This window comes from Muntiacus reevesi, chromosome 16 (genome assembly GCF_963930625.1).
Source record: "Muntiacus reevesi chromosome 16, mMunRee1.1, whole genome shotgun sequence".
Classification (NCBI taxonomy): domain Eukaryota; kingdom Metazoa; phylum Chordata; class Mammalia; order Artiodactyla; family Cervidae; genus Muntiacus; species Muntiacus reevesi.
The window spans coordinates 57280325-57293652 of NC_089264.1; the positions used below are offsets into that span (position 1 = coordinate 57280325).

The window sequence follows — 13328 nt, forward strand, 5'->3', positions numbered from 1 at the left end:
AGAGTCACTCAACGTCTGACCATCAAGAGGACTCAAGAAATTGCAGCGTTTTTCTGGGCAGTAGAAAAGGACAATGATTAGCGGCAGGCCAACAATGATTTACTCCTGACACAGACATTTCACCTGTACAGATTCAGGAAAGAGCAGGTGGCGTGAACCCCAAATTTGCTCAGTACGTTTATCAAGGACAGCTGGCTTGCCAAACATTCAGGATGAGGAAATGAGTAACAATACTCTGCATGTGTATCACACGTCCTTGCACTGTGACACCCTTACCCACGGTTCTGAACGGCTCATTTAAGAATCTGCCGTTGGCTGACCCCCAGAACACCATGCTCTCCCCTAATGAAACAGCATGGGGGGTAAGATGCAACATACCCTTTTGGCATTAAAACCCATAGTTAATGGATCATAATTCACACAATTGTGAAAGTGGTAAAATTCCAGTCTGTCAGCTGCACCCCTCTCTCTCTGACCGGGAGAAACCCACAGGGCTCTGGTTCTACCGCATTCTCCGGGTCCCGCCACTCTCCCCTGCGGTCAGTCTCCCTGGCAGGAACAACGCCAAGGCCTTGCGTCTAACCCCAGGGCTCAAGCGCAACAGCCGAGAATGCATTTGCCTCACCTCTCGCTCGTCTCCCACAGGACAAAGTGCACGCAGTCTAACTCCAAGATATTCTGAGCCAAACCGCAGCATGATCCGGGAAATGTTTTAAATGAAAGGACAGAAGAAAGGAAACTTTTTGGTTTGGCACTTCTAATAAACAAGTGGGTAACTTTCACCAACATTTCCGTCTTTCTACATAAGCTACCAAATTGTGTGATGCTAAGACACTAAATATGGAAAAGAACATAATTTCTATTTATGGATCAGCCTTAAAAATTTTAAATGTATTATGTACGCTTTACTTCAAACATAATATATTAGTACAGTAGTACGTGCATGTAAATAATCAGTGGACGTGTACACTGGTGGATACATGCTCAAAATTTTTTATCAATGGGCTGCATGATTAAAAAGGTTTTAATGTCTTTCTTTGGCCATGTCCTGCAGCATGCGGGATCTTAGCTCCTAGACAAGGGATCGAACCCAAATCCTTGGCAGTGAAAGTGCAGCGTCCTAACCACTGGACAGCCAGAGAATTCCTACTAAAAAGGTTTTACTGTCTTTTATTTATTTACCATTGCTATATATTCTTTTCAATTTTTTTAAAAAAAAATTGAAGTACAATTGATTTACAATATCGTGCCAGTCTCTCTGCAAAGCCACAGACATGTAGCAATGAACTCAAAGCTACATACAAAATCAGAACCTTCCCAAATAAGGAAAAAATGGCTTTGCAACCCACAGAAGATCTTGCCATAAAGATGACTTTACTACTCTGCAAATCTAGCGTCTCTGAGAGGCAGCGAATGCCTCATGTTTAGCCAGGAGCACAACTAGTTTGGGACTAGCCTATCTCTGAGCTATTCCTTTTAGTTCACAGTTGCATGTTAACTTTAAGGGGAGTTTGCATGCTAAAGAAACCACACCTGTTGCAACTGAACAAGAATGGTGAGAGGCTAATGGAACAGAAGAGACAATTTGTTCTCTGAGCGCTGCCTTTGTAGGTGTCATTTCATTTCAGTTTCTATCACAGACTGATAAAACACATATATCAAAATCTTTACAGATACAAAAGCTATTTAGGAACAGGATCACTTTTTGAAGAAAACTCAAGCCCACAGCACACGGCCTATTTCCGTCTCATCGCACTACATCTTGGAATCACGTTTGTATCAATGGAGACATCCTTTAATTGGACTACAGCCTTCGGGTCTATACCCTCGAGGACGGTGACTTAAACACAGGACAAGACTAGCAGCTCAGTCTGAAATCTGTTCGGCTCTGGCAGACTAAAACTGCGCATGCCTGTTGTTTCAACTTTTCTACATCACTGGTTCCAACAGACAACAAAAACCTCGCATTCATATACACATGCACGCACACACACAAATGGGGCAACGGAAAGAAATGAGCGGCAAGTGGCTTTTAAGTAACAGGGCCGGGTACCTGGGATGCTCTCTAACTTTCTTCTGAGCTCTTCATTTTCTTGTTGCAGTGAGATCACCTCCTGCTCCAGCTCTTGGCATCGGGGACAGTAGCCTTCCTCTTCCTCCTCTTCTTCCTCCTCAGGCAGCGTAGAAGACGATGGGTGACCATGGGATTCAGATGTTGCTGGGGAGGTCCAGCCACCTAGCGTGTGCACGGGGGATGTTGACAGAGGATCCACGTCTGCCAGGTGGCCATACTCGCTGACCGAGGAGGTGTTTGGAGTTGGAAAGCTCCCTGAGAGCAGGTAATTTTGCAGGGAGTCAGTGAAAACTCTCAAAAATGCAGAAGTTTGTTGTTTCCTTTGCATATATTGCATCTCAATGTCTAAATTGTCTGAGGTCTGACTGTGGACCCCTTTGCCAACAGGACATGGTTCCTGTCTTTCAGTATAACTTGAGCCTTCCTGCTTCACACAAGATATCATGGATTGAGAATGGTTGGTGTCTAGAAGTTTGCCTCCACAATTTAAGAGGCTAAGGACTCGGCTGCATTGTTGAGCAAAAGCGTCCAAGATCATACGACTCTCTGAAACAGAGGAGAAGACACGTCAGAGCCTGACAGCCAAGACACGGGACAAACAGGGTCCTCGACTTGGAGCTCAACATTCAGAAATGTCAGGAACACGGACCTCTGCTCTCTGCCGCACCCGTGTGACACGGTGAATCCACACGGACCTGGATGCCCGGCTTCCTGCTGCTCCCGACGAGCCGCCCCAACTCGACTCTGGGGAGCGGATGGATGGGACCAGGGCGCCGAGTAGAGACCCCCTGTCCATGGCACGGACTGGCCTGCACAGCTCTGAACTTACACCTCTGGCTTCCCTCTAATGAATCAAGCCAGCCCTGCAGACTCAACTCCGCACTGACAGGGGCGCTCACAGCAATCATCACTGCTATTTCTGGAGCGCCCTCACGCCCTTGCTATCAATCAACTGATACAACCCCACCGAGAGGACGCTGCTCCCAGATGCGAAGTGCTCACTAAACATCCAAGATAAAAGGAGTGGGCCCGTGAGGCAGATGAGGAGGAGCCCAAAGTAAGACTGTGTCATCCGACATCTGGGTTCGCGACTCTTTCTTTTCCTTTATCTGATAACTCAGCCTGACCTGCAGCAGCAGCCTCTGCAAAGCAACAGGGCCCTTCTTAGGGCTCCTCCCACCAGATCTCTTAGCTGGCACATAGGCAGAGGGCCACTTAGTTTCCACAAACGTACTCCAAAGCGTATGAACTGTAAATCAGTGGAAAGCAAAAACTCATAGAAAGCAATCAGTTCACCTCCAAAAGAAAAAATACAGAAAAGCCATCCCCCCACCCCGCCCTGGTCGATATTGTGAAAATGTGACTCAAGGTTGTCAGTCTAAGGGTTTTGAAAATTCACCCTAAACGTAAATGCTACAAGAACATTCTCTTCTTTGTAGACCACCACCCAGAACGGGCAATTTATAAACACCCAGAGAGAGGCGCTTTTTAGGGTTTATGTTTGGCAATGAGGGTGTCTCTTATTTCCTCTCCCCTCTATGTAAAATACTGGCAACAAACAAAATACCGTAGGTTCTAGATGCCAACATCTATTGTTTATTATAGAAACGTAACTAGTCACTGAAGGACTGATGCTGAAGCTCCGATACTCGGGCCACCTGATGCAAAGACCCTGACGCTGGGCAAGAGTGCAAGCAGGGCAAGAAGGGGACAACAGGATGAGATGGTCGGATGGCATCACTGACTCAGCGGACACGAGCTTGAGCAAGCTTCGGGAGATGGCGAAGGACAGGGAAGCCTGGCGTGCCACAGTCCACGGGGTCCCAAAGAGTCGGACACGACTGAGTGTCCAGACAACTAGTCACTTGCCATCCCTGGAACCTTAAACCTGAAAAACGGTGAGATGCTCAAGGGTTTCTTTGGGGACAACAAACCAGAATAATTGTGATTTAAGAAAACTGGTTTCTCTAGAAAACCCAGGTTAATGACCAGCAAAACCAACCTTCAGAAACCTCCACACAGTGCTTCACGCTCTTCGTCGTTTTCCCATACTAGTCTCCCTCAAGTCACTCAGAATCAGGGGGAGAGGGTACAAGGCTCCTTTTCTAATTATTTAATATTTATCTAAGGCCCAGAGCACCAGGAAGCACCCCTCACATCTCCCAGTCTATAAAACGCTACCATTCCTAAATCCCTCAGGAAAAAGGACAAGTCGCAGAGGCCAGTACCCTTCGGCTCAGCAGAGGCCTCAGGGACTGCACACTCCACGAGTGGACTCAGCTCGAGGGCCAGCACGGTATCTCAAGAAACACTTGCGGAATACACGCGGGCACTCTTGCAGATAAAATAGGATCTTCGTTTACAGCATTTGTATTCTTATCCTGAACCCCACAAATATGAGGCACAGGCCTGTTTTTTTAACCACAGTTACTGTGAGTGCTGAAGGAAGAACTAGTTGCCAGATATAGCGTTAGGCCAGAGCTGACTGGCGGGCCGGGAACTTGACCCAAGTAGCAGCCGAGGTAAAGCTGGCTTCCTACTTTGGAGAAAAAGGGATGGGCATATGGGAACTATCTTTCCTACACCAGACACTGCAAGTCATGATGACTGCCCCCAGCCAGGTGGAAAGGAAGAAATGAGCTCACGATCTGAACTGAAACGTAATGGAGAAAGACTTCAAATATTCTATTTTACAATGGCCAAAACCGAATAAATCAGAAAGTAAACAGCTGAACCATAAAAGTGGAGAGGTTTAACATGTTGCATTTTCATTTCTTACTCCCGGGTTTTTGTTCTTTTATTAGTAAAATCAAAGGACAATATTGATTGGGGATTCTCAATCCTGGCACATTAGCAGTTTTCATTCATTTAATCCTATAATCCCATTCCAGACCTGAAGTTGTATTTGCTGTTTGCATTTTAATCAGAATAGTCCCAATTGATTCATAGCCTATACACCTTTAATATAACCTTGATGAAAGAAACAAAATATGAAAGACTAAATCAGAATTGCTTAGAAAGAACAGCTTGAATATATTTGTCCAGTGTCCTAAAAGGAGTTCAGTTGTCTGAATATTAATAAATCACATTACGGTATAGATTTTAAGGGGGAAAAAATCTGATGTATAGACAAGCATGATTTGCTTTCTTAAGTGAAGGATAAACTCGTAATATGTTGAGAAAAAGTCATTATGTATTATGCTATATTATGAAGATAACGTATTAAAGTGCATTCAGAACACCAGAGAATAGTTGTAGCCATAAAACAGGTCTTGCCTGCAGTTTTTCCAAATGTTTTATTCAGAATTTGTTCTCAGAACTGATATATGTAAAAATAGCCACTGAAGCCATTAAAAGGCTGAATTTTCTTCTTTTCAGTACCTTACAATATTTGAATAGTATTTTATGTCAATATATTGAAGAGTGCAATGAAAAATGTTATTATCATACTTGGTGGAAAACAGCACATCTTTCCACTTACATGTTGCAGCGAGCAATACTTCACCTTTCCAGACAGAATCTAATTAGAAATGCAGCACTGTGCGATGCCCTTACTGCTAAGAAATGGAGAAAAGTTCTGTTTTCACATGAACACAGTTGTATGGCACACTGATCCATGATTCTTAACTGAGCAAAGTGTGAACGTGTATTTTAAAGTTTTGAACCCCCCCCACCCCCAGTCACAGAATGTTCCACTCAAGTGATAGCATTCTTCCACTATGCTATAATAACATTCTATGGATAGAATGTTCCACTCAAGTGAAGTCAACAGATTAGAGAGGCTTTAACACAACCTACTTTATCTCCAACTTCTCTAAAATGAAATATCACAAAATATTATTTAAAAATCACAATCATAAAGCACTCTAAAATGACCACGTTTCTCAAATTTATTTTGCTTTGTGAAACCTGTCGGGAGGTAACATCATGTTGTAAATTGTGCCTAGTCTGATTTCAGAATCTGAACGCATCATTGTTTTTGTAATTCAAAAAGTCATTTCTAGAAATTCTTCAGAATTTAAGAGGTTTAATCCATCCTAAATCTGGTAAGTGAAGAGGGATGGGAACTCAGCAATGAAACACAGGCTCCCTACTTTAACATCCTGCTTTGTAAGTAAAGCCTTGAATGGAATTTGCCCATCACAGCAGATCCCCAAGAGTATTCTGTTTCTATGAAGGAGATCACAGTAGTCAAGATTAGCGGTAACCTTTTGATTTTAGCCCAGTGAAGGGTGAAATATATTAATATTAAAAATGCAGAAGCAGAAAAAAATTTCCGTGACCTATACTACCACGTATCCATATATTTATTATAATCTACCAAAAGGATTTCCAACTAGCTCAAAATACATGATTTTCTTAAAACATTAACGTAACTTCTTTCTATGAGAGGACTTTGTGGCAGAGAAAATAGAAGTTACAAAATGAAAGCATCTCTGGAAGCATCACCCTGTTCTCAAATCAATGAACTACTCTATGTCTTAAAAAAAAAATGCCATCAGTTTTTTTTCCCTAATGACAAACATCAACACAGCAAAACAGGATGCAATTTTTCTAAATAAATAAATCAATGATGTGTCAAAAATTAACAGATGAGTTAATATACTCGGTGCTATCAAAACCAGATGGTGCTTCCTAATATTCATCCTGCTCAGTCAATCCCTGAATATTTTCTGGACCATCGGTATATAAAATAGGATGCTGCTATTTGTGATGGCAAACAAAAGCAATCAAGCCTGCCAAGCACATACTGTAACAGGCAGCATTTCAGCTCTGCTAGACAGAAAGTAATTAGAATGCTTTTAATGTCCAAAAGAATGATGCTGATAGGCTGGCACAGATGTGTAGATTTATGAATATTTATATGGTGGTTTATAGCTGACACTTTTATCAGTTGAAGAAGATAAAATATCTGCCTGACTCAAAAGCTTGACAGTCAGGTTAATAAAATCTCATTAAAGAGAATGACCTATGCAATTATATAGGATTTATTGTAATTCATTTTTGATTGTACTCTGCTTAAAGATGCAATTTCCCATTTCCTGATGCCAAATTTAGGCTGCATATCAAGATCTACGTGGGTTTTAACTCTAAGCCTCCCACAGAGGAAAAATATGCTTTTAGAACCATGGTATATTACCCCTTTTAAGGAAAATTATTCTCTTCAGGAGATTTTATAAGAACACTGAAAAATCTATTTTAAATCATGTGTCTCCTCTCAATGGTTTATGGCCCTTAATGGCAAATAAGGTTCACTTCAACCCTTTCATCTTTTCACAGCATTTACTCTGGACGCTCAGTTATCTCTCTTCCATCCTTCACTCATTTCATCTCACTGATGTTTTGATTATTTTCAGTTTACCAGGTGGCCTGAGACACTGTAATAACACTGCAATAACACTGGAGTGAGGGTTAGCGAACCCCATCCCGACTTCCACCCCACCAAGTATGCTTACATGGCTGTCTGGGCACACACGCTTACTGGTTCAAAGTGGAACCACTAGTTCCTCAAAGAGCCAATCATCTCTTCAGCTGCCTGTCTTTCTGAGGGCTGCTCACATCACTGTGCCCATTAAGAGATGGCTTTGTCCCAGGGATTAATATTATGACCACAATTCATGATGTCTAACAATAAGGTCTTTTTTTTTTTGGCCCCTGACCATTTGCCAAGAACTGGCTCACTGGAAAAGACCCTGACACTGGGCAAGACAGAAGGCAGGAGAAGGGGACGATAGAGGATGAGGTGGTTGGATGTCGTCACTGACTCGATGGACCTGAGTTTGAGCAAGCTCTGGGAGTTGGTGATGGACAGAGAGGCCTGGTGTGATGGACAGGGAGGCCTGGTGTGCTGCAGTCCATGGGGTCACAAAGAGTCAGACACGACTGAGCCACTGAACTGAACTGATTTTCCTTACTGCTAGGAAGAAACCTACAACCCAATTCCCACCATTCCAACAAGCACATGGCATCCTATTCTTGGGGCTATCAAGCTTATCACTCCATGAGCTCTCTTAAAAAAAAATAAGAGAAGAAAAAAAAAGAAAAAATAAGAAGAAATGTTGAAAATTAAGGGAAATAAGAAACAGGGAATCTGAGGAGCGTCAGCAAGCTCCTTTTCACTCTTTTAGATTCAGGGACATGATTTCCACCTGGGGACAGAGACATACTAAACAGGACAACAGAGAGGACATTCAGAACAAGATAAGAAGAAAAAACCCACCCACAGAAACTCTTCGTGGATGAGAGTGGGGAAACTGCAGGGAAGAAGGGACCCTGGGCAGGAGAGCAAGTAACTGGTGCAGAAAACAGAATACAGGAAAAACAGCAGGAAAAAGCAAGGTTCAAACTATGGACGAACGTGGAAATGAAAGGGGGCAGGGTAAAGGCCTGAAAGCCAGTGGGCGAAGTCTGAAAGGAGAGAGCAAGATGAGATTAAAGACCCAAGTGCGCAGATGAAGAGGGGGAAACCCCAGTGAACGTGGCGGCTTGGAGGTTGTGCAAAGCAGCAAAGCAAAGTCCAGAATATGGGGAAAGACCCAAACTTCTGAACAGCAAGAAAGCAGAGCCAGGAAATGAACAAGCAATGACCATGAACTCGTTCATGAGAAAATCAGAACCCAAACCCAGAAAGCACACCAACCTCACTAAGCAAGGGGGCAAACACTAGAAAAATGAGGAAAATGAAAGGATAGCCTAACAACGAATACAAAGCCCAACAGGATATATAAATACAGGGGGAAAAAACACCTCTTGCAAACAGTGAGGACATCCACACAAGAACCCCTCCAAATCAGCAAGGGATGTGACAGGACAAGTCTTCACTGTAACCTGTAATTAGATTTTCTTTCTCAAAACCAATCCTTCATGTGTCAAAATATTGACAAACAGCAGAACAAGAGGTTAGGCTTCTATAACTCATTTCAAGACAATGCTCCTATTTTCATTAGGAGGGGAAAAAAGGCTTTGGATCCACTCCTATGCAGGATTCGGAGGGCTCCGAAGTGCCGTCAAAGGCCTGAGCAGGAACTTTTTCGGCTCCGAGGAGCGGGGTAAACGGGGCTGCGCGTCCCCGGGAAGCAGAGAGCACCGCTGGGGCCTGCGGCCTGTCCCGTCCATCAGCCCGCCTCCCTGCCCGCAGCTGGGCGGGACGGCCGCCTTCTACCAGGAGTCTCGTACCCGGGGGGCGTGCTCCCGGAACGGGGCCGGGGCAGGAGAGCTCGGGCGCGGGGTCCGCCGTGCAGCGGGGCCTGCAGCGCCGGGGGTCCGTCCCTGAAGTCGCGGCCGCCCGCCCCGCCCGCGGGACCGGGGCAGGGGGAGCCCCGCGCCTTACAGCGCCCGCGGGGATCCCGGGGGCGCGGGTGGGGACAGGGGCAGGCAGAGCGCGCGCTCGCACAGAAAAAAACAAGAAACCGCCCTGGGGCCCGCGGAGGGGCCGCGACGGAGCGAGAGCCAGAGAGCAAATGCGAAGGAGGAGGGAAAGGAATGGAGGGGGGAGAGAGAGAGGAAGGGAAAAGTGGAGCCGCAGAGAGGAACGGGAGAGTGTCGCCGGGGAGCGCCAGCCTCTCCCGGGGCGGCCGCCGCTGCCCCCCGAGGCTGTCCGGCCCCCACTCCCAGCCCGCGCGCGGCCCCCGCAGCCCCCGCCGGCCAGGCCGCCCGGGCGCCGAGCGGCGGAGACACCTGTTAAGAGGCGCGCGCGCGCCGTCGGAAGCCCGGGCCGCGGCGGCGGGGAAGCGCCCGAAGTTGCCGCCCGCGCGTGGAGGCTCCGGGCTGCGCTCGGACGTCCGGGCCCCCCGCAGCCGGCGCGCGCCCCCTGCCCACCGCGCTCTCCCCGCGCGGCCGGCTCTCCGCGGCGCCCGGGCTGCTCCTCCCCGCGGCCCCGCCCTGCCCTCCCCACCCCGGCCGTGGCGGGACGGAAAGTTGCGCCCGAGTTGGTACCTGCGCTGAGCTCCAGGCTGGCGCCGTCGCCGCCCGTGCTGCTGCTGCTGCTGCCCGCGGCGGCCGCCGGGCTCGACCCGTACCTGACGACGGCGGCGAACGAGGACGATGACGACGCGGCGGGGGCGGCGGGCGGCGGCGCCGTGGCCCGCAGGTGGCCCTGGGACGCGGCGGGCGTGCCGGACGGAGACGACGACGACGCGGCGGCGCTGGCCCGGCCGGGCCCGGGGGGGAACGGTCCCTGCGCCTGGAACTGCGGCGGCGGCGGCGGCTCGCTGCTGCTGATGGAGACCGCGGCGTGCGGGGCGAAGGGCGGCGGGGGCGGCCGCACGTGCGGCAGCTCCACCAGGGTGGGCCGCTCGTAGCGCTTGGCCAGCGCGGGCCTCTTGCCCGGGAACGTCTTGAGGACGCTGTAGGGGCCGCGCTGCTTGTAGATCTTGGGGACGCTGGGCCCCTCCTCGGCCGGCTGCATTTCCTCCTCCATCCTGCGCCTCCGGGCCGCTTCCCGGCTGCACGCCCCCTCGGCGCCCGGCGCCGGGCTCCGAGGATGCCTCTGCCGCCCGCCCGCCGGCTGTGCCCGGCTGCGCGCGAGCGGGAGGGTGGGTGTCTGTGCCGCGGCCGCCGTCACCGCCGCCGCCTGTCGCGAAGCCTGGCATCGCCGAACCCCTGCGCGGGGGGCTGCCGCCCGAGCGCTGATTGACAGGCTGCCTCGCCAATGCCTGGAGGGAGAAAGGAGGTAAAGAGCAAGTGTTTAGGGTAATATCTGCTAATGATAACGGGGGCGGGGGCGGGGCCTGGTGCCGCGGCTGCCGCCCGCGTGGCGGCCGAGCCCCGCGTGCGCCTCCGACGGGGGCAGGGAAGGGAAGAGCCGGGCCCCGAGGGCGTCCCGGTAACAGCGCGAGGTTCCGGCCGGGACGAGACTTCGGAGCCCCGCGCACTCGAGGCGCCGGCTGTTTGGGGCGGGGCCCGGTTTTAGGCCGGCGCTGTCGGCGCCCCCTGCTCGACCCCAAACTCTGGGCGGCACCCAGCGGGGAGGACTTGGGGCGGGGCGGGGCGCGGCATCTGGAGCGCGTGTGCACCTCGGGGAGACGATACTCCGCGCCTTTCTGCCTATGGGAAACTGCTCCGCCAGCCTTCTGGAAAGAACATCTTGAAGGCTTGACCCAGGTTGCTGCGAGTTGTTTGCGCGCCCACGGGCTTTTGTCTGTAGCTCATGGCCTTCGAGTTCATGCTGTCATAAGAGCACATAAAGCATCAGACTTTACATTATTTCATTAGATTCCTATGAGACAGCATGAAAGAATCCTGTTTCCCCATTCTACAGATGAGAAAACTGAGGCTCTTTGAGGAAATTGCCCAAAGTCAGACACTCAAGTGTGTGGCTGAGTTGCACAGATGTACCCAGATATGCAAATTCTCACTTCTTGTAGCAGGTAGACTGCAATTTAGGGGGAAAAAATATGACCTGATACCCTCTTTGGGGATGGTGGTTAGATACTCTCAACAAGTCATTTGAGGTGTGTGTGTGTGTGTGTGTGTGTGTGTGTGTGTGTTCTGGCTCTTTGGGGATGGTGGTTAGATACTCTCAACAATGTCATTTGAGGGATGTGTGTGTGTGTGTGTGTGTGTGTGTGTGTGTGTGACTCTCAACAAGTCATTTGAGGGGGTGTGTGTGTGTGTGTGTGTGTGTGTGTGTGTGTGTGTGTGTGTGTTGGACCAAGGTTGCCCCGAAGCTCTGGCTCTCCGCGTTGCGCAGGCAGCTCCTCACTGCGTCTGAGGCCACCAGGCAGGGTTTCTGGACGACACACAGTTTCATTGGTTGAGTGAGGGAAGCGCCTCTGTCGTTCAGAGGATCCCATGGGCTAGAGATGCCTTCACACCTAGAGGACTGTCCTGGCTTCTCCCAGCCACTCTGGGAACAAATCACCGCTCCCCTAGGTCAGCTCCCTCCCAGGCTTGCTTTCCAGCCTTCAGTCTTCACTCTCCAGGTTAGGATTCTGGGCCCGTCTCCTCCTTGGTGTGTGCCTGTCATCTCTCCACTGTGAAGTTAGTTTCCTTTTCAGAGCTTTCCTCCTAGTCTTGGGAAAGTGACCTATTTTCTTCCTCTGAGGACCTTGGTCTCTTATTCGCCAGACTTCCTTCCTCTGGAAACCTTTCTCTTAGCAGGATCAGCTTCCGCGTTCCTCCACCCTCCATAGGCTCCCCCTCTCCTGCGGCCTCCTCAGATCCTGCTGCGGTTTTCTCCCCTCCATTTATTAGAGATGAAATAAATAATGCCATAAATAAAAGTATTTGGGAGTCCAGGAACTGTCAGGGCTGATTAGGGCATAGAGGACATTTTCTTTCTCATTATGCAAAAGCATTTCATGGGGAAATAAAAGAGGTTTCATTGTAACTCATGCATGTCATATTTCAAGGAATTCAAGATATTAATCATATTTAACATTATTTGCAACGTTTCTCCCTGGCTTCTGAAAACTGCTAAATGAGGACACGTGGATCGGTAAGAAAAAGGAAGACAAGCATGAGAGGGACAGTTAAGAAATAATGAAATGCTGGTGAAAGACAGGAAAAGAGAATGAGATGCCCGGGAGATGTTTCTTAGGCACATAAGTGAAAAATGGGGGCGCTTCTTCTCAGAGGTGAGACAGCTGAAATTGAATGATACACTGCAGGAAATAAATGATAACAAACCTCCCCACACTTTTCTTTCTATAAAGCAGTTCTGAATTTTGCATTGAAATGTTTTCCTCCCACTTTACTCCCAGATAATTTGCCAATAAGTCCTGGCTTTTGAAAAGAAATTGGGTGGTGCCAGTGTAAGTAGGTGGGGGGGGGGTAGTGGGGGGGAAATGCATCGGTTCTACTACTGAACAAATAATTTCCTATACCTGGGAGCTTTTTCTTCTCATGTATTTTTAATTTGTATCAGCCTCACCACTTAAGCACCTTAAGAGACTGGGAGCAGTACTTCTGTTGTTATAGTTTACCAATGAAAAGGATCTGCCATTCTGTATGTTGAAAAGTGGGTGTTTCTATAAAACTGAATGGTAAAATTAGTGGTTTAACTAAAAAAATAAAAAGAAACCCCAGAGGAAAAATATTAGAATTTTTTAAATGACCAGCTTTTAGATCCTAATGCTAGCAGTCACCTATGTCTGGATCCATAGAAAAATGAAGTGCTTAATAATCATGTTTTAGAAAATGAAATGGGCATTTACTCCCAAATGTGGAGTTGAACTCAATTTTAAAATTGTAAGTGACCACTGTTCCCTGTCTGGGGTTGTACATACCTGAGTCTTGTATATAAATGTAATAT

At 48.3% G+C, this 13328-nt stretch overlaps 1 protein-coding gene across 1 annotated transcript in view; it reads right to left on the reverse strand.

The window, feature by feature from the left end:
* The window catches only part of BEND4 (BEN domain containing 4), a 32898-nt gene extending 22405 nt beyond the window's left edge, over window positions 1-10493 (reverse strand). The window contains exons 1-2 of the mRNA XM_065907350.1: window positions 10010-10493; window positions 2054-2620 (exon numbers count right to left, since the gene is read on the reverse strand). Of these exons, the coding sequence (XP_065763422.1) occupies window positions 2054-2620; window positions 10010-10493 (1051 nt within the window). The remainder of the gene's footprint in view (window positions 1-2053; window positions 2621-10009) is intronic.
* Window positions 10494-13328: the final 2835 nt, after the last annotated feature.